Genomic DNA, 19,878 nt, shown 5'->3' on the forward strand with positions numbered 1-19,878 from the left:
TGACAACATGACAATAATGAGTATGTTCATAATTTGTGGTTGTAAATGAAGATTGCACACACACACACACAAAGAGAACAAAACAGATTAATAACAAAAAGCTGGCATAAGTTATATATTTAGAAGATTTTTAATAAAACAAATTGACTTGGATACTTTTTTATATTGATAACAACATACAAATAGATAATAGCTAAATTACGATGTGGACTAGGTAAACGGAGGGCGTTGAAGTTAACCAAGAAGGGAAGCTACTAGCGCTGGTGGTGCGCCACCGGGTGCCTCTTCGATTTCTGATTTGTAACCTTCATCGTCAGCGGTGTAGACAACGGTGTACCTGTAGCCATTAGGGGCAATCCAGGAGTAGACACCCTTGACAGCGATGGCTTCGTTCTCAAGTCCTGCATTACGGAGCTCTCCTTGCTGCTCTTGTTTGGTGCCGTCAGATTGTTCGAAACTGTAAAAGTATTTGAATACTTAGATATGTATATAATTTTTGATATAAGCTTAATTAGTAATTAAAGTTTATGCTATACATAAACATGGGTTTCAATATTAAATTAAATAGTTTATTCCATAAATAAACAGGTTGATAAGTTCCGTGGGAACTCTTTGATTTTCCGGGATAAAAAGTAATCTATGTTCTTTCCAAGAGACAAGCTATCTCTGTACCAAATTTAGTCAAAACCGGTTAAACGGTGGGCTGTGAAAAGCTAGCAGACAGACAAACTTGCAAAGGAAACAAGCTTTCGCGTGCTTCGACCGCGTAAAATAAGATTTTTTTATAGAATTAACCCCATTCGAGAAATTTCAGTTCTGATTTCGTGGTGAGAACGAATAATTATACAGAGGCGATAAAACTTAGAACTGAAGACTGTATAGCGGCATCTAAACTTGATTTCAAACTACGGAAATATTATTACATCTAAGTCTGAACAGTGACATTAAAGTAGGGTGAGCGATATTTATATATTATATTATATTCCGTAGTTTGAGGGCAACTTAGGAAAGAAGAAAAATAGAACGAATAGGTACTTACGCGTATCTGTAGTTACCGAGACCAATGTTGTCATTTTCATAGCGGAGGATTTCAGCGTTATAATTGTTGTAGGTAGGTGGAGGTGGGGCCGCAACCGCGACTGCCACAAGGCACAGCACGATCAACTGAAAAAACAATTTCATTTCTTTACAATAACGATTTATCACTTAATGAACGTATTGAAGTCGTATCTTAGTCTGGTAATTTCTGATATAGTACCATCAACGTACAATAGGTGGCACACGAGTCACATCGCAAAGCACGCTGGGCATTAGCTAGTACCTATTCCATAAAATACCATGTAAGAGCAATGTAATATTTGTATGACTTAGGCCTAAAAATCTATGAATACGAAGATTATAATATCGCCACTGATCAAAACAAAACTGATATAATAAAATTATTTCATAACAATATATAAATATATCGTCATTTTTTTACACTTTAAAAAAGCTTTCGTTTTGGTTTTGATAACATGTTTTATTTATAAACTTAATCTGAATTAGGGGAATGTTAGAAAGGTAAAACACTCCACTTTTGAAAAAAGTTCAGTTATGAATTAAGTTCTATTAATAGACAAAAACCATTAAATGCTTTTATTTATTGCACTGAACGCTTAAATGTATCAATAAATGCAATCGCTCTAAATATCACACACTCACTATAACACAAACTCTTTTCCGACAATAATAACAAATTGTACGCACCAGTTTCATTTTTAGATTTGGTCTTGCAACGGTGACTATTCAAAAGAATGTAACGCGTTGGTTAGTCTGTCATCCTTTATATCTATAGCAGATGACTTATTTGTAAAAGACCCATGTACCTACTTGCCCAAAATGTTAATCAAGCTTCGGTGAAGGTAAACTGCTTGGTTTGGATTGTAACAACTAAATAACGCGTGACAAAATAAAGTTTGACCCACCACCACTGCCGGCAGACATTCTTTGATTTAGATGCATTCCCTGAACTATTAATTATTATAATTAAAGAATATATTTATAGTGTATTTAATGATTTTATTAAGTTTCATCTAAAATTCACACTTAATTAAGTTCCTTGTTCGATTTAAAGATTAAGATGAAAATAGATGGTGAATTTTACAAATGGTTTTCTAACAATAACTTTCTAAAATATAATAAGTAACAATAAGCGAATAAGTAACAATAGGCGAAGCTCTACAATTTATAACAAAGCTTTTAGATTTTAAAAAATCTCGATGAAGTGATTTCAATAATCCTTATTAGAATAGACATGATTATCAAAATCCTATTGAGGCCCTCATGAATCACGAGGTATACCTAAGTGTATTTTTTGGATCTACCATGAGTTTTCAAATTAGAGTATTTTTTGCTAGATTTTGGGTCCTCCAAGTTAGCATAAATGTATCTAAGAGCAATATTGTGACCCAATTATTATTATCTGTCACAAGGGTAGATATTTGGAGCACGCTTTATGCAATTGAAGATTAACTTTTATTTGAATTTAAGCAATCAATTTGGCAAACATTATACATAGATGTTTAGTTTCTATAACGTGCTTACACATTTTCATTGAGTTTGATTTGGTAAATTGTAGATTAGAATATTCAAATAAAAATCAAACTTTTAATGGGAGCGCTCGGGTGCGCTCAAGGGAGACTTTTCTTAAGGATCTTCTTGTACCTATGTAGAATGTTCAATACAATTTTCAATCGGTTCGCTCAGATTTGGTTGAGGATTGATAACCGTTTTATGCCCTAATGTTAGCATTTTAGATTAACTCTCTTGCACCAGAACATGGCTTTACCTGCGGCCGGTATAAGTTTTACTAATTCGTGACCAGTATCAGTGAATTTTCAGGTCTCCCTACATATAAAACTTTTAATTTATGTAGTAAAAAAAATTTAGAGAGTTAGTTTTTTTAAACTATCAAAATTTATGTTTTTGATAAAGGTCGATTTCACCGACGTAAAATAACTCGTATCCAAGAATTATCCTATATATTTTGGCAGGTTTTCCGTACAATCACTATCATTACGCCCAAGACGTTGGTGAAATCGAGACTAAGTACGCTAAGGCCTTGTTTGTGAAAAAAGGTCTGTAACAAACAAGAATTTTGTCACTTTTGTTGCAGAGCTTCCAATTATAAATAACTGTGTTCATAACTGCATAGTCATAGATAGGCGTGAAAAGCTATGTGGTAGTAATATTATCTAGACTGTCATTCATTAAAGTACTGATTCACGATCTTTAACAAAGGAAACTTGGAACTTCTATACATACCTATATTATAGTTAATATGTTTAATGAAAGGATTAAATAAAACTCTTGGTAAATTAAATTCGTTATTATTAAGTTTAATCTAAAATTAATGTTTGAGCGATTTGTAGTTCATTTTGTTAGTACTTAGAGTAGGTAGAGTTTGATTCTTATAACTAATGTTAATACATTTGCTATTACAATGAAATAGGGGGGAAAGTAATTAATCTAATGAAATAGTATATAAATGTTATATACAGTTCATAAATATGAAGCTATTTACATGGCAGTGATGTCTCCATCAAATTACAAATATGTTATCCTAGTAAAGACGCTATAACAGCTGATGGGACTGCACCCCCCGGTCCCTGTTGGATCTGGGGTTTGAATCCGTTTTCATCAGCCACGTAGGTGATAAGGTACGTGACACCGTCGGGACCAATCCACCCGTATTCCCCCCGAACTTCGAAGCCCTCGTTTTCCGTTCCTTGATTCTTCAGCTGACCTTGTTCTTCATGTTTACTGCCGTCGGATGTCTCCCACCTGTCAAAAAAGTTATATATTAACTGAGATGAAATTGTGTTAAGCAATAACTCGTTTGCTTGCTAATTAATGTTGCGGTTAGTTTAAATGTTGCTTACACGAAATTGTACGAATCCAGACCAGCATTATTAGACTCGTATCGTAAGATCTGCACATCTTGAGGATTTTGTGGTGCAGCAGATACTGCACTAACCAAGAAAAGGACCAGGAGCTGTAAAAAAAGATATGTTAATGTTCCAAAGACAAGTCACTTTCACGGTACATTCGACTTTGCATATTTCATTTCCTTACACTAACCAAATTCATTGTTCTTATTGTTTTGTGTCGTCTATATTCATCAAAGAATACTTGGTGTATGGGGTGATTACGTATCGAAACGTCCCTCTTATATATGTAAGTATTTCTTCTATTACCAGGTTACAACACAGCGGCTGGGTCGTCGCGGTGGTTCTAGCAAAAAGCGCACCTTTAGCTATAGCATAGGTACCTACGAGTAGGTATGCTTTAAAAAGCTTGTAAGTGCGCTGTGGTCATGCGCATGCAAATATCCCACAAGACCTAATGTAAGTTAGGTAATAAGTAATATAAAATTACGAAATTTAAAAGGTAAGGTTAAAAGACATTTCTAAAAGTAATTTATTGTCTTTTCTGCTAAAAGGTTATTAAATGGTTACCAAACAATTAATAATTGATTTTCTACGAGGTCTTGATTGCTTGTTACTTGTATTGATTTCGAGTTCACTTACAATTGTGTTATTAACTTTTGGGTATTCTTCATGTTATTATATTATTCTGCTTCACCTGGTTTTAGTGTGGAATATGTTCAAAGACTCCAACAAAGAAACGCGCACGATAATAATACCTATACTGAATAAAAATTTGGGTAATTAGCCATATATTAATAAATATTATTAAAAAAATGTTTATTCGTACGTGGGTCCAGAAACAGCGTGGGCTTAGAATTATTTTAAAATAAGTGACTGATAAATTATTTTTTGCATTTATCAGCAATAGCAGTGTGTTTGCCTTAGGTATCTTAACTTGCATCATAATGAATAGGTACCTAGTATAAAATAAAAATAAAATAAAAATTAGTAAATGATAGTAACAAATTTTTAATACTACATTTTACAATTACAATAGTTAACTATAGTGAGTGATAGGGCAAGTGGAACAAAGTGTATTTTGTTTAAGCTGTTAAATTTTATTAAGATAATAATATTTAGTAATCTTCACTCAAGTATTCATTAGTATTGTAGGTTCACCATACAGATGAAGCATTCTCGTAAGGTTATGGGAACGTCAATCTGTTCAAGTGATTAACACGGCCTTTACGTTATTTTGTAAGTGGTCGTCACTACACTGAAGATGATACTGCTGCTTTACACTATTAAAATAACTCTTATTAGCACAACAATAAAGACGAAAAAATACATGTTTTGTTTGTAAATTAATAAAAGATTAGTTACCTATGTAATATGCTTAAATATAAAAAATAATAATGAATGTCGTGTCTGTACATTGATAAATTCCATTTCACACAAATTAATTCGAAAATACTTTCGGAAACTTCTCTTAATATAATTGACTAGCTTATGCCCGACCCTTCATCTGCATGGAGTGCACAAACAAACCCCTATTTTACCCCCTTAGGGATTGAGCTTTCAAAAATTGTTTCTTAGGTGATGTCTACGTCATAGTTCAGTAGCTACCTGTATGCCCAGCTCAATCGGTCCAGTAGTTTCAGCAGTGCATTGATAGATCAGTCAGTCAGTCACCTTTTCCTTTTATATATTTAGAAGATTGTTATTCAACTTGTCATTAATTTGTCTGGTGGGAGGCTTCGGCCGTGGCTAGTTAGCCATAGTTCCGCCAAGTGATTTAACGTTCCGGTATGATGCCGTGTAGAAACCAAAAAAGTATGGGGTTTAATGAAAACTGCCATACCTTTCCAGGTTAGACTGCACCATCACTTACCAGCAGCTGTGATTACAGTCAAGGGCTAACTTGTATCTGAATAAAAAAAAGTCAGAAAAGCTTTGGGATGGCTGTAATAAAATGCCTAAACTACCAAAGTCACAAGCTTTTGCTTGTGTATCAAACCACAATTTTGTGTTAATAATAACAATCGCGCGGAAAAGGCCAAGGTTTCGTTTTGCGCTGAATAATTTGTGTCCAATTGGATTCTGATGAGTCTTTCTGAAAAGTATGTTCTTGGATGGATTATTAAGAACGTGAGAAAATGTAAACTTGATGTGGTTTTTATTAACCTCTTTAAATAGATAACAATATCCAAAGATTTATGCAACCATGTACCTATAAATGTACCTACCTATCTTCAAATATGTAGCAAGTTATTTAGCAAGAAACTAGCTGATGCACGCGACTTTGTCCGCGTGGATTTAGGTTTTTAAAAATCCCGTGGTAATTTTTTTATTTTCCGGGTTAAAAAGCCCTTGTCACTCTCCAGGTGTTTCCATATCTATGCAAAAAATCACACCGATTCGTTTAACAAACAAACACACTTTCCAATTTAAATTACGGTAGTGATTCCTTTAACTATTAATAATTGAATATTTAGATATACTTAGATAATTTGGCATGCTGTTTATATAGTACTAGCACGAAAAATCCTATCTATTTTCCGGGATAAAATATAGCCTATATGGATTCGGAAGAATCCCTCTAAGTAATGGTAAAAGATATTTTGAAATCGGTCCAGTAGTTTTTGAGCCTATTCAATACAAACTTACAAAAATACAAAAATGCAAAGGTTTCCTCTTTATAATATTAGTATAGACAATATCATTTCCAACATAAAGCAGAAAAATTCTGCACAGTTTAAGTGCACATCACTGCATTTAAGGCAAGGCTGTAGAAATCTCGTTATGTCATAGAGTGTTGAACCAGTGCACCTTATGCCTGACCTCCAATTATATAGACTTAGTAATTTTGAAAGCGATCTAGCGATGCCATACGAAATACGTTGAATTCTATTATGTTACGTTATAAACAATTTATTATTTAAGCCCATTTAATTAAATCGTAATCTTGTATGAATCCGGACTCCATGTGAGCAGCTAGTCGATTCCGGAAAAGCTGCATCAATTTTTATTAGACTGGCAATTTCGGTGATTGACTGAATTTAAGGTATTTTTACTGCAACAATATTCTTTTGCAAATAGTGAGAGAGTGTCAGCAAATCAGAGGTGCTTGCGATCTTCATACTGTAGCTGTCAACTACTGTGCGTACGTACTGTACTGTAATGTACTTACTGTACTGTACAGTACGCTCCATATCACCTATCACCAGAGAATTTGTCTACGCGCCTATAACCAACTTATCCACTTATCGCGACGATTTCAATGAAAACGTCATCTCGACAAAATTGTTTTCAAGAGTAAGGCCGACCGACTCGAATCCATCGGCCTGGGTCAATCTTAAAATACTTGCCATATATTCACTTAAACTATTCATTTGTACAAGGTTGTTGTGACGTAAGCACTAACAATGTTAGGATTATATAATGTTTTAAAACTCTACTGTCTATTAGTGGGCGACTAAGGTGATGCACCAATGATACGAGATGTTATAAGGTCAAGTTTTTGATCGTAATTCAAGTACATAATTATAGTTTGGAATGTGATCAGCATAGTTAAGTTCCATAGTTTTTTCCCCGGGTTGAAATGGGTTTTCTAAACCCATTTGATCTTTGAACTGAGAATCATTATTGCTTGTTATAACAAGCTTAATGCAGGTAACTTTTAAATAAGAGAATAGTAATTTCTGTTTAGAAATCTTGTTCCGAAAACCGTTTCTAATGGTAACATGGTAGATTTCATTTATTTAACTGCTTAAACTTTACATTCAAATCGCCAAATTTATTACACGTATATTATTACTAGGTATATTATTTAACACGAGATTAAGGCTGGTGATGAGAACTTGTTGCTAAATAGTTAAGACTTATTCTGACGGATTGATGAAACTTAATCATTTTAAATATTTCAAAACTTTTATGATGCAGATCTTGTTCATTATTGCAAAGGCATATAGACCGTTATGATCGAGAGTAACCGATTTTTGTGAAATGAGAAATCACTAGGTAGCTAACTGATCATTTGTATTTTTCTAAAGGAGCTTATACATTTCTTCAGTACGAAACATGGATTACTAAATATATTTAAGCTTCTTAAGTGAAACTGAAGTTGAAGTTTGATGTAATAATAATATTATTATAATGAATAAATAATAGTTACAAAGTAATACATTATAGAAATAAAAAAATTATACCGCAATACATGATTTCGTGTGTGAAACTGTGACAAAAAAATCTTAGTTTTTTTTCTCTTGTACCTTTTTATTGCACGTATATCCTAAAAGTCATCCATTGCGTGCTGGATCCATGCCTTTGAATTTGTATGAAACATATCACATTGCACGTATGCCGTGCTCGGAAAAGCAAGAGAAGTGGAGTAGAAGACGTGTGGAGCATAACTTTTTCAACTCGCAATACCTACATTGTTAACAATAAAGCAAATCTAAAGACTTCTTAACAATATGAGGTTTTGTAATGATTCGTTGGATGGATGTAATAGTAGGCTATGGGAACGATATCATCGAATTGTCAGTAGAGAGTTATCAAAAGAAAGATCGATCGTGCGGAAATCCAGTGCGTCTACTACAATTATATAAGCATTGTATTTGAGTAATATGCACGTGAACCATACTACAAAATGATGTCGCCATGTATACATTGGTAACAGTAGGGTCTCATTATAGTAAGGTGTTGTTAAGGTCTTGTTTCAAAACTTAGATCATCATAAAGAAAATAATATACCTAATAATTTGTTATGTTATTACAAGTAACTAGGTCTCTCTAAAATTAAGGATTTAGGAAATTTAAAGAGATTCATTGTTGTGAATAACTTTTAAGTAGGTATGTAGGTATGTAAGAAGCATAAGAGTACATACGTTAAAATTACATCTTACATAACATCATCATTAATCACTTACGAAAAGGTATGATGATAAACAAGACCAATTACCTACCTAGGCATATTGAGGTTTTTTTTTTACTTGTTTAGGAGCTGGCCACTGATAAGTTAGATCTTGTTCTACTACTCACTAAGTTCTATATTATGTACTAGGTAATAGCACGGTTATGGTTCAAATTATTGATATTATTAAACAACTATAGGTCATATTACATGTTTTACTAAAGTATAACTATAAAATAATTTTCAATAGCATGTTTTAGGTGAAAGGTGACTGGTTTACTAACTGATCTATCAATACACAACTCAAACTACTGGACCAACTGGGCTGAAAATTTGCATTCTATTATGACGTTTAGAAATCCGCTAAAGGATTTTTGAAAATTCAATCCCTAAGAGGATAAAATAGGGGTTTCAAATTTGTGTCGGACGAAGTCTCAGACATAAACTAGTCTTTTATAAGCTTATGCCTGATCCTGGTTAGTTTTTGCACCAAGAAATCGTGACGTGAGAAAGCTGTTTATCGAAATATTATTCACAAGTAGGTATAGGTACCTACCTACAAGTATGTCACGAAACCGAAAGTTTAAAGTTTAAAATGATCGTATCTATCAACGGAAATTGCAGACGTAGGTATGATGCTATGCGTCATTTATACAACACGATATGAAATCTACTACAAACGGTTATTAAGTTTAAGAGAACGGATTTCAATATTATGAAAGACAAAAAACCTTCACTAATTGATACGGCCGGTCAGACAAATATGGAACTTCTTTAAATTTTTATTTATTTTATCTTCGGTTTTGAACTGCAGGACATTTCATCGTTTTTAATTATTATACTTACGGAAAAACGGCAAACTGATGATTACAAAAATATCATTTTCATTAATCGATATGTAGCATGGAATCGGAGTGCGGGAGATTTTTTTAAAGAAGATTAGCCATGTTAATCATGAAAGGGGAGTACCCTTTCCCTTCTAACTAAGAGTAAAGCTTGTGCTAGGAGTAGGTACGACAGATGGTTGGTAGAGTTTGAACCGCCAACCTTTCGGTATTCAGTCCGCTCTAATCCACGCAAGCTATAATTTGACCAGGGATTTGACGAGTCAATTATTCCTTATATCCATCTTATCTTGATTGCGAGAAGTCCTTGTATAAAATTATGTTCGACAAAATTTTATGTCACTATAAAACCAATAAAAACCATATTTCTGAATACATAATGACATAGCTAGCCCACATGGTGGAAGTCTGTAGTTGAAGTATAATACCAGTTGCATGTTTTAAAAAATCTTACTGTACAAAAGGTTATATTTGCATCTAAGTATATTAAAAGGAGGCAACTATTCTGTCGAGTTCATCCTCAGTGAAGCACAGCAGCATGAAACAGAAGACTCGGCGGCGGTCGATATGACTCTCTTTGTTCGGTGACATGTAGTATTGGTCTTCTTCGGGGGAATATCGGTTCATGTCCACTCTACACATCTAAAAATTGGATAAGATGATGTGACATTTAAATAATTATATGAGAGAGTGATGTTCAGCGCTGAAATGCATGAAATATTTCTGACACCATTTTACGCAGATTTAGTCGTAAGTACTTGCCGGATGAAAGTCAAAAAGTCACCTACCTAATAAAACTAATTCCGAGAAAAGGTCTGCAAACAGCTTTTGGTACTACTAAGTATATTCCAAAATACTTTTTAACATTATTTTCATGTATCGGTACGGTTAAGGTCATTTCTTCAGGAAAGCCTTTCATCAGTTTTTTAAGGTGACTTAACTCAGGAAACGGTTAATTTCACAATATATTCATCTATCTTATCAAAATAACCTTTTCTAGTTGTGTGATTTTAATAGTTTTTTTCGTCGATGAAGACACCTACTAATACCAAAGATCGTTCACAGACGACTGTTAGATTAGAATTTGAGATCTGAGATATCATAGACATAAATATATAAAAATGTCTATAGATTAGATTCGGTTGCTACTTATGTCTTAAAATACAATAAAATATATTCATTTGCCGTCGAATATGTTAAGACAAAGGCAAAAAAATTAGGCATCAAACTCGTTAACTATTATAATTATACCTTCGTAGGTACGTGTAGACGTAACAAAAACGATATACGTATATAATATTGCGAGATGGCACAGCTATGCCCTTTCTCTTTGACCCACGAGCCACCGTTCACATATTTGGACGATGCTCAAGATACAGTCACAGATAGATCACCAATGTATTAAATATCCTCTCCTTTTATGTTCAGTAGCTAAATTCAAAGGTCAAGGCGTGAACTGTCAACTTTTTTACCAATTTTGAAAAAGGGGAGATTCTTTAATATTATACTCTGATTAATCCATATTAAAATCTTAAATTACATCCTGTAACACACATTATTCTGAAAACTAAAATCAAAACGCAGAACCTACCAAAACCTATTTGACTTACTTTTCCTTCTTCCTTATTATAACACGTTAATTCTTCGAAGTGACTATTGATTTTAGCCTTAGGGTTTTTATAATAATTCTTCAATTCTTCGTAACGGCCCAAGTGCTACAAAAAGGGGAGTTCCTTTTTAATAATTCACAAAAAGTTAACTTGGATATAAAGGATCTACCTAGATGACATCGCATTATTATGGACAACTATTTTATTAATGTTAGGTTTGCGTTTAGGTAAGTACAATCTAAAGTCATGATGTAACCTAGGCATGTCTGACGAAATGTGCCTAACCTGGATCAGATATCGTACAGGAACTGCATGTCCTTACCATCACAGTGCTAAAAATACTCGTATATCTAAAGCTAGGCGACTCTGTGTAACGGTATTGCAGGTATATTTCTATGTTTTATTGGTAAGAAGTTTCTAATGTTTTAGAGTGTGATGTGTGTGTGTGGATTACACATTAGGTAAATAACAAGCAAACTTGTCAAAAATGTAGGTACTTACTTCTGGGTCTAAAGCTCCACTTTTCCTAATAGTATCTTGAGGAAATTCACTAGCAAATATTCTTCTCAGTTCCACGTCCTCACTTAAATGTAAAGACAAACAATTAACTTGTTTTGCTTTAAAAAATATGAATATTCCTATTTGTATTTCAAAATTACTCACTAAGTATAAATTACTCCATGACTTGGCCTTATATGGTATTGCAGTACCTAGAAAAGATCCATTATATCACGTAATCGATACGATTATTTTACAATTATTATAATCTACTTGTAATAAGTATTTGACCATTTCATCTTTCCTTGTATCATTTGACAAAAGTGCTCAGAAAGAGAAGAAAAGGGATATCTTAAGATCCGTATTATTTTATTAATAGATTTTTGTTGAGTTCCGTAGTTCAAGAGAAGACTTCGAGAGAAGACTTGGACAAAAATTTTAGATTACAGATATTTCAGAATATAATAAAACGGTTAGGTATGAAATTCACGTTACTCACAACATACGGCAAAATGTAAATTGCTAATTTCCACATAGTATTTATTACAAATACACTTCAGCAGTTAGTTCTTACTAACTTGTGGCTAGGTATTCGTTGGTTCAAAGTATTACCTACACATTGCAAAATAGGCAATTTCATTTTTATGAATATGCATAAATTGAATTTAGTGTAATAAACATACCTACCTACTTGCAATAGAAACTATAATTTTAATGCACGAAATAAGATTCGGGTGATCGGAATCATGAACTTGGGACTCAATTTCAGTGAGGCCGCTTTGCTTAGAAATGTTTCCAGGTTCGTATTCAAACGGATAGGTGGATGCATTAGCCAAGGCCATTACACCCACGTTAGATTTTATAGCTTTTCACAAGAGCTCTGCTATACCTATACCTACATACCTATAGTAGGTATCGTATTGTACTACAAAAACAATGCGTTTAAGTATCAGGGGATGCCTGACAGAAACTAAGCTGTATTTAAGTTAGTCTTGTCTATAGTACATACTGAGTATATAACAGCCCTTAATCCTTATGTGCGTTTCATCGCTGTTTTCGTTCGATCTTTTTAGATCTTCATACCAAACGTCAGCTTAGAATCAAACAACATCGAATCTATTTAAAATTTTATTAGCAACAAAATTTTTGTTTAAATAATTCGTCTATCGTTAAATCTGATGTCGTCTGTTTGTGGTCGATAACCGTTCGCGTCGGCAACGTATCGCACTAAGTGCTGACCTCCTTCAGGATCTGTGTAACCATATTCACCTCGCACAACATATCCACGCCCATCTTTGGTAATAATACCCCCTTCCTCCTTTCGAAATGTTCCATCTTTAGTTGCAAACCTGTAAATAATTATTCCATATTTTAGTTAACTTAATTAAGAGTCACTTGTTGAAGATGTTGCCGGCAAAATATTAATAACACATAAATTTAATGTCACACAGGCCACAGCCCATAAATATAATATATCTAAATTATTAAAGCGAGTTTGTGTATCAATTATTACTAGATAAACCCGTTTAAAAATAATCTTGACATATTAATAAATGTTTGGAATTTCTACTAAATATATTTTATCGTAGTAAAAAATTATAATCCATTGGAATATGTAATAATTAACAAATAATAATTTATGTTTGCATCCAGATAATTGCACTTCGAACCGTCTGTGCTCATTCCGCTGGGTGCAGACGAGTAACGAGATAAACTACAGTGAAGTTTTGTCGTCCTATACCTGCCTACCTAAAAAGCGGTTAGTACAAGTAGTTTTGGCAAAAAAAACCGCGGGTATTATCAAAAGCTAATATTTCCAAAAAATAATACTAGGTACATACCTAGGACCAAAGTTTTTAGTTTGATTTTAGTTTGGACCTATAAACCAAACCTTTTTTAGGAAACATTAGTTTTTCTAAAGTCCGATGTTTTTCTGTAAGAGCTCTTAAACTAGTTTTTACAGCTATAATCGCTTTTTAGGACGGCAGAGTTAGTATAAACATATTATGGCACTCAGTAGATACCATGTATGTAGGTAGGTGCATTAAACTTAGTGACGTTTAAATTTTGAAATTCTGTTTTGCAAACTACTTGCCTGATACTAGATTGACACAAGTGTAAATTAAAAATTTTCAACACCCCCGACAAGTGAAGGTTAACTAGAAAAGGGCTGATAACTTTCAAACGGCTGAACCGATTTTCTTGGACTATTCCGCGCCTACGATCCAAAGTATCTGAGTTTTCCAAAACATCAATTTCAAATAAATAATTATGTATATCTAGGCAACGTGCATCTTGACAGCTTGACATTTGTCAATTGACACTTGAATATTATGAACCCTAAGGGTTATCTAACCTTCTTTTCTACAAGAAAACTAGAAAAGAGCTGATAACTTTTAGACGGCTGAACCAATTTTTTTGGATTATAGCTAAGAACACTCTCGATCAAGCCACCTTTCAAACAAAAAAAAGTAAATTAAAATCGGTTCATTCGTTTAGGCGCTACGATGCCACAGACAGATACACAGATACACAGATACACAGACACACAGATACACAGATACACACGTCAAACTTATAACACCCCTCTTTTTGGGTCGGGGGTTAAAAATAAGTTGCATGAAACTATACTGGCCGATTAAGTCGCTGAATGACGCAATTCTGACGCTGAGTACAATACGCGAATCATTTGTACAGGTATTGTTGGGCACATGACAGATGTAAATTCGTGAGATTAACACAGATTTCAATTGTATCTATACGTAATCATCGAGTGAAAAGATAATTTAGGTTAGCCCGCTTCCATCTTTGACTGCATCATCACTTATCAACGTATCTAGTATCTGAATAAAATAAAATAAAATACAAGTGTAAACACCCCCGACAAGTGAAGGTTACAGTAACGTCAGAAAAGAGCTGATAACTTTCAAACGGCTGAACCGATTTTCTTGGATTATAGCTAAGAACATTCACGATCAAGCCACCTTTCAAACAAAAAAAACTAAATTAAAATTGGTTCATTAGTTTAGGAGCTACGATGCCACAGACAGATACACAGATACACACTCACACGTCAAACTTATAACACCCCTCTTTTTGGGTCGGGGGTTAAAAATGATCTGCTTTAGATAGGAATTAAAATATTTATGAGGTTGATATTTAGCTCAAATAAAATTAGATACCATAATAGTAAGTCTATACTAATATTATAAAGAGGAAACCTTTATATTTTTGTACTAGCTGTGCCCGCGACTTCGTTCGCGTGGAATAGTGACTTTTCGCGCTTTATATAGCCACGGACGCTCAGGCGCGAGGCGCCGTGATTCTTTAAATTGACATAACTTTTTTATTTATGAACCGATTGACATGAAATAAACACTAAATCCTAAGTGAAGCTTACTACAATATATTAGTGAAAACTGTATCTAAATCGAATAAGCCGTTTCTGAGATTAGCGTGCACAAACACACAGACAAACAGACAAACAGACAAAAAAAAAATTAATTACAATTTCGGGTTCGGCATCGATATAATAACAACCCCTGCTACTTTTTTTTATATATTTCCATTGTACAGACACCACTTTTCTACAATTTTATTATATGTATAGATTTTTGTATGTTTGTATTGAATAGGCTCAAAAACTACTGGACCGATTTCAAAATTTCTTTTACCATTACTTAGAGGAATTCTTCTGAATCCGTATAGGCTATATTTTATCCCGGAAAATAGATAGGATTTTTCGTGGTAGTGTCCACCCGTGCGAAGCCGGGGCGGGTCGCTAGTAAATACATAAAAAGACGTAAACGGGTTAAACAGTAATACTTTAACGAGTTTTGTAACAGGTAGGTAATATTTTACTTATTCATTAGTATTACTTATTCTATGCCAGTTGAAGTGTTAAAGCTTCATCAAGCATAAAATTTGCATCAAGAAGTAAAATAGAGAAGATAGCCGTGAGAGCTGATAACTTTCAAACAGCTGAACCGATTTTCATGGATTATAGCTAAGAACACTCTCGATCAAGCCACCTTTCACACAAAAAAACTAAATTAAAATCGGCTCATTAGTTTAGGAGCTACGACGCCACAGACAGATACACAGATACACATATCAAACTTATAACACCCCTCTTTTTAGGTCGGGGGTTTAAAATTACAGCCATGCAGGTTTCCTCACGATGTTTTCCTTCACCATTAGATAAAGCAAGTGATATTGAATTGCATAAAACCCATACGTAAAATATACTTACTCAAAGCTATATGTTCCAAACCCATTGTTATTATAAACGAGCTTTTTTATTTGTCGTTCAATGCCACCCGATCTCGGTACATATACAATAGTAACACAGATGATGGCTGCAAAAAAGCTGAAGCGTACGCCTTTTACCTGAGGAGCAGAAAAACAATATGTCAAGGCCAACGGCTGAGAGCATTATTTAGCGAGAAATTCATAAAAATAACAAAACGGGCCAAAAAAAGAATGCAAATGCGGATGTTTATTTTGGATATAATTTAATCAACCAGACTAGACGCTAGACGAACCTAGGTTCCAACAGTCGTGTATGCAAAATTCATGAATATATTTTTACTAAATATATCCACTATTAGATGCAGACATCTAGGCAAGACATACCAGTCTAAGCAGCTAAAAAGTAAAGAAAATTTCCCTAATCAGAAACGAAAGATATTTTCCATTTCCCCATACATAAAATATATGTACACACAGACATCACACAAACCTCTCAGTCTATTTTGTGCATCTGCTTTTAATATATGTATAGAGAGAGATATAGGTATTTTAGAGTAACACTACAAACTGCCATAGGGCCTCAATGAACAAAAATGATAACCGTCTAGTCAACGATTCTAGTAGTAAGTAAAATTCAACGAATCTTCTTCAACTCACCATGATTTGGAAATGTTTTTTCCTACTGTGTGTCCAAGTAAACTGCGATATCGGTCCAACTGCCTACACCTTATATCCAGTTCTTCAAGAATGTCAAGTCTGGACTTCATTCCTTTACAAACAATGCGACTCCAAGGACTCTATCATGTCGTTGACACCATCACACTTGTTACGTAAACACTGGAATGGCTTTTACAATTGATTGGTTAAAAACTCGTAACGTAATTGCCTGTGTTTGCCGCAAGTCTATTACAGAAACGCATAAATTATTTATTATCTAGGGACCAGTATGAGTTTAGTGGAAAAATTCTTCAAACGACAGAGCGAAGAGTCTAAAGGAACTGTCCACGTTAATTCTACTATCATTATAAAATTGTGAAAGTATGAAAGGTGTTTGTTTGTTGGCTAGTTAGTTTGTCCTTCAATCGTGGTAAAACGGAGCAACGGATCTACATGATTTTTAGGGCTCCGTACCTCAAAAGGAAAAACGGAACCCTTATAGGATCACTTTGTTGTTACATCACTTTAAAAAAATGTGTTTTAATTTTCAAACTAAGATAACTATACCAAGTGGGGTATCATATGAAAGGACTTTACCTGTACATTCTAAAACAGATTTTTATTTATTTTTAGGTATAATAGTTTTTGATTTATCCTGGAAAATGTTGGAAAAAATACCCGAGTACGGAATCCTCAGTGCGTGTTTTTTTTGCATGGCATGTATAACGCCCTGGAGGCTATAGAGAGTGATATAAACTGCTTTTTATCTCGCAAATTCAAAGTGTGTCCACAATTTTTTTTAAAACCTAGTAGAGTGCGCAAATTTAGGTGCACTCTCTATCCCTTCACTCTCATAGCCCGATGGGACGTCGGAAATCTAATACGACCGGAGATACGACAGGCGCAGGACCGAAGGTTTTATGTGCTTTCCGAGGCATATACAATTTAATAATATAAGTATAGGTACTTCTTTCAGGTGAGCTCTTTTCAACCCCTGACCCTAAAAGAGGGGTGTTATAAGTTTGACGTGTGTATCTGTGTATCTGTCTGTGGCATCGTAACTCCTAAACGAATGAACCGATTTTAATCTAGTTTTTATTTTGTTTGAAAGGTGGCTTGATCGAGAGTGTTCTTAGCTATAATCGAAGAAAATGGGTTCAGCCGTTTGAAAGTTATCAGCTCTTTTCTAGTTTTCTTATAGAGGTTTTTGTGTTGGGGGTTTTTAAATTTTGAGTTATGATCCAAAATTATATTATCATAACATATTTCTTCAGCTATTTACTAAAATGAAATAAAACTGAAATATCTTTCATTAATTGACTGGCATGCTGCTCTGTTTTAAAGTCTGTCGCAAATCAGCTAATGAATTTTTTATTTAGTTCTACTAAATACCTATATATTATGTATATGATAGTATTTGTGGTCTGTCCCAATTAACATATTCATTAATAATACATTCGAGTTAAGCTTAGTGCCAAACTTTTTGCTTGACCTTGTTCTGGCCAGTGCTGTTTCCTTATCATAAAATCTGATAAACCACGAAGTAGGTACTTGCATATTTAGGAAAAAAGAAAATTTTATAATACTCAAGCCTTAGATTTTTGCTGCTCCATGTATATGGTTAGGCTTATTGTTTTTAACTATCTTAATTTCTACCTATATAATATCTATTAATAAAAATGCTTTTGGTAAATACTTAGCATATTTATTTTATTTATATATCAATCTACAAAAATGTTAAATTTGCTAATTGCTATTCCAACAAAGGAAGCTTTGAGTTAGGTATGCCCTGCTTATTTTCCCAGTAGCGTTGCAACAACGTTCAGAGGTGCACTTAGAACAGTCATTCCAACCTAAAAAACCGACCAAGTGCGAGTCAAACTCGATGTCGCAAAGATTCTCTATCGATTAAAAAAAAAAAACGCAAATTGGTTCTAAAATCTCGGAGATTTTGGAGTATATAGGTAGAAAAACTCAACTGCTTTTTTGAAAGTCGATTAAAAAGTAACCTGTGTTCCTCCTTGGTTAATACTCTTTTTGTCTGTGAAAGTCCCGTCAAAACAGATTAAGCCGTTCCGAAGAATACCCCACTCAAACAGACAGACAGACAGGCAAAAATTTTAGAAAAGTGTGATTCAGTTAAGGTACAGTTTAAATAACCATATGAGGTAGTTATTTTGAAATTACAGACAGACTCTTCAATTTTATTTATTAAAGTAGTATAAATAGTAACTGTAAAAAGTATTTTTTTTTTATTAAATGGGCTTGAAAATACACTGTACGAGCAAAAAAAAAGTATCGTATCTTCACATCACTTGCCGAGAAGAGTTGCAACAACATTTGGAGATAGGGCTATTTCCTAAAACAAAAATGGGATGATTGGTCGGCTTTATCAGATCGTCAATTTCCAACTGTTTCTGCTTTCAAAGTCAAAGTTAAATCAATTATTCAAAGTAGGTAAGTACTATTGTATACTTTTTGATAGTTAGTTGTTGGATTCGTTGGTTGATAAAGTGGTGATAATAATAATTAATTACGAAAACTTAAAACTAAAGCTACGAGGGTTCCGAACGCACCCAGATTTGAGAAGAGCCCAAAACAGACTCAGTCGGGTCTTCTTTTACCACTATCTATTTTCTATTACCACTTTACAAAATCACTTGAACTTATTAGAACTATCAAAGCTGTTTAGCAACATATTTCCAAGCCTTCTAATCATTTAAATAAATAATAATAATACTTTGTATGTAAGTATTAAGTATAAGCTATGGTTTTCTCATTATATTATAATACCACATAAATTATTTAGTTTGTACAGTGTATTTATGCATGTACCTATAAATAATTGATTTAGGTATAGTGTTTCCCTAAAAAAATTACTTTCAGTGCTAACGTCGACGATTCAATTGTCGCATTCCCAATAAGCTAGCTATAGCGAGTCATACAAGCTTTACTATAGCATAACATCAATTAAATCAATAATATCATATGTATACTTACTACGGGCTTTGGCGGTGAAATATTATAACCATTTTCTCCAGCTGTGTATTCGATAATTTCTTCTTGGCCTTCTGTATTGAAGTAAGTATAACGACCAATGACAAAGATGTGCTCATCTGGTTGGCCTTCATTAACAAGTGATCCTGTCTCTTCTCTCGTTATTCTATTCGAGGTCTTAAAACTACAAGTTAAAC

The 19,878-nt window shown here is 33.8% G+C and overlaps 2 protein-coding genes across 3 annotated transcripts; both read right to left on the reverse strand.

Moving 5' to 3' along the window:
- Window positions 1-148: 148 nt before the first annotated feature.
- Window positions 149-1,861, reverse strand: LOC123866796 (flexible cuticle protein 12-like). 2 transcript variants are annotated; one of them, XM_045908500.1, is made up of 3 exons: window positions 1,747-1,861; window positions 1,040-1,164; window positions 149-457 (listed from the first exon to the last, which is right to left on the reverse strand). In XM_045908500.1, the coding sequence occupies exons 1-3, from the start codon at window positions 1,753-1,755 to the stop codon at window positions 235-237; spliced, it is 357 nt and encodes a 118-aa protein (XP_045764456.1). In that variant the 5' UTR covers window positions 1,756-1,861; the 3' UTR covers window positions 149-234. The 2 variants fall into 2 exon arrangements, with proteins under 2 accessions (XP_045764456.1, XP_045764455.1); XM_045908499.1 differs by lacking the exon at window positions 1,747-1,861 and having other exon boundaries at window positions 1,040-1,182.
- A 1,735-nt stretch (window positions 1,862-3,596) lies between these two features.
- Window positions 3,597-12,364, reverse strand: LOC123866794. The gene is made up of 7 exons (XM_045908497.1): window positions 12,276-12,364; window positions 11,942-11,988; window positions 11,780-11,861; window positions 11,279-11,383; window positions 10,221-10,310; window positions 3,921-4,033; window positions 3,597-3,822 (listed from the first exon to the last, which is right to left on the reverse strand). Exons 1-7 carry the CDS (start codon window positions 12,309-12,311, stop codon window positions 3,597-3,599), a joined length of 699 nt encoding a protein of 232 aa, XP_045764453.1. The 5' UTR covers window positions 12,312-12,364.
- Window positions 12,365-19,878: the final 7,514 nt, after the last annotated feature.

The sequence above is a fragment of the Maniola jurtina genome, chromosome 7 (assembly GCF_905333055.1).
Source record: "Maniola jurtina chromosome 7, ilManJurt1.1, whole genome shotgun sequence".
Taxonomy (NCBI): domain Eukaryota; kingdom Metazoa; phylum Arthropoda; class Insecta; order Lepidoptera; family Nymphalidae; genus Maniola; species Maniola jurtina.

Coding starts and splice junctions, on each gene's coding strand:
- LOC123866794 (XM_045908497.1), bottom strand. CDS start 12,311: ATGTGGAAATTAGCAATTTACATTTTGCCGTATGTT. Junction 11,989..12,275: donor TTTACATTTTGCCGTATGTT/GTGAGTAACGTG, acceptor GATCTTTTCTAG/GTACTGCAATACCATATAAG. Junction 11,862..11,941: donor CATGGAGTAATTTATACTTA/GTGAGTAATTTT, acceptor TTTACATTTAAG/TGAGGACGTGGAACTGAGAA.
- LOC123866796 (XM_045908499.1), bottom strand. CDS start 1,182: ATGAAATTGTTTTTTCAGTTGATCGTGCTGTGCCTTGTGGCAGTCGCG. Junction 458..1,039: donor CTCGGTAACTACAGATACGC/GTAAGTACCTAT, acceptor ATACTTTTACAG/TTTCGAACAATCTGACGGCA.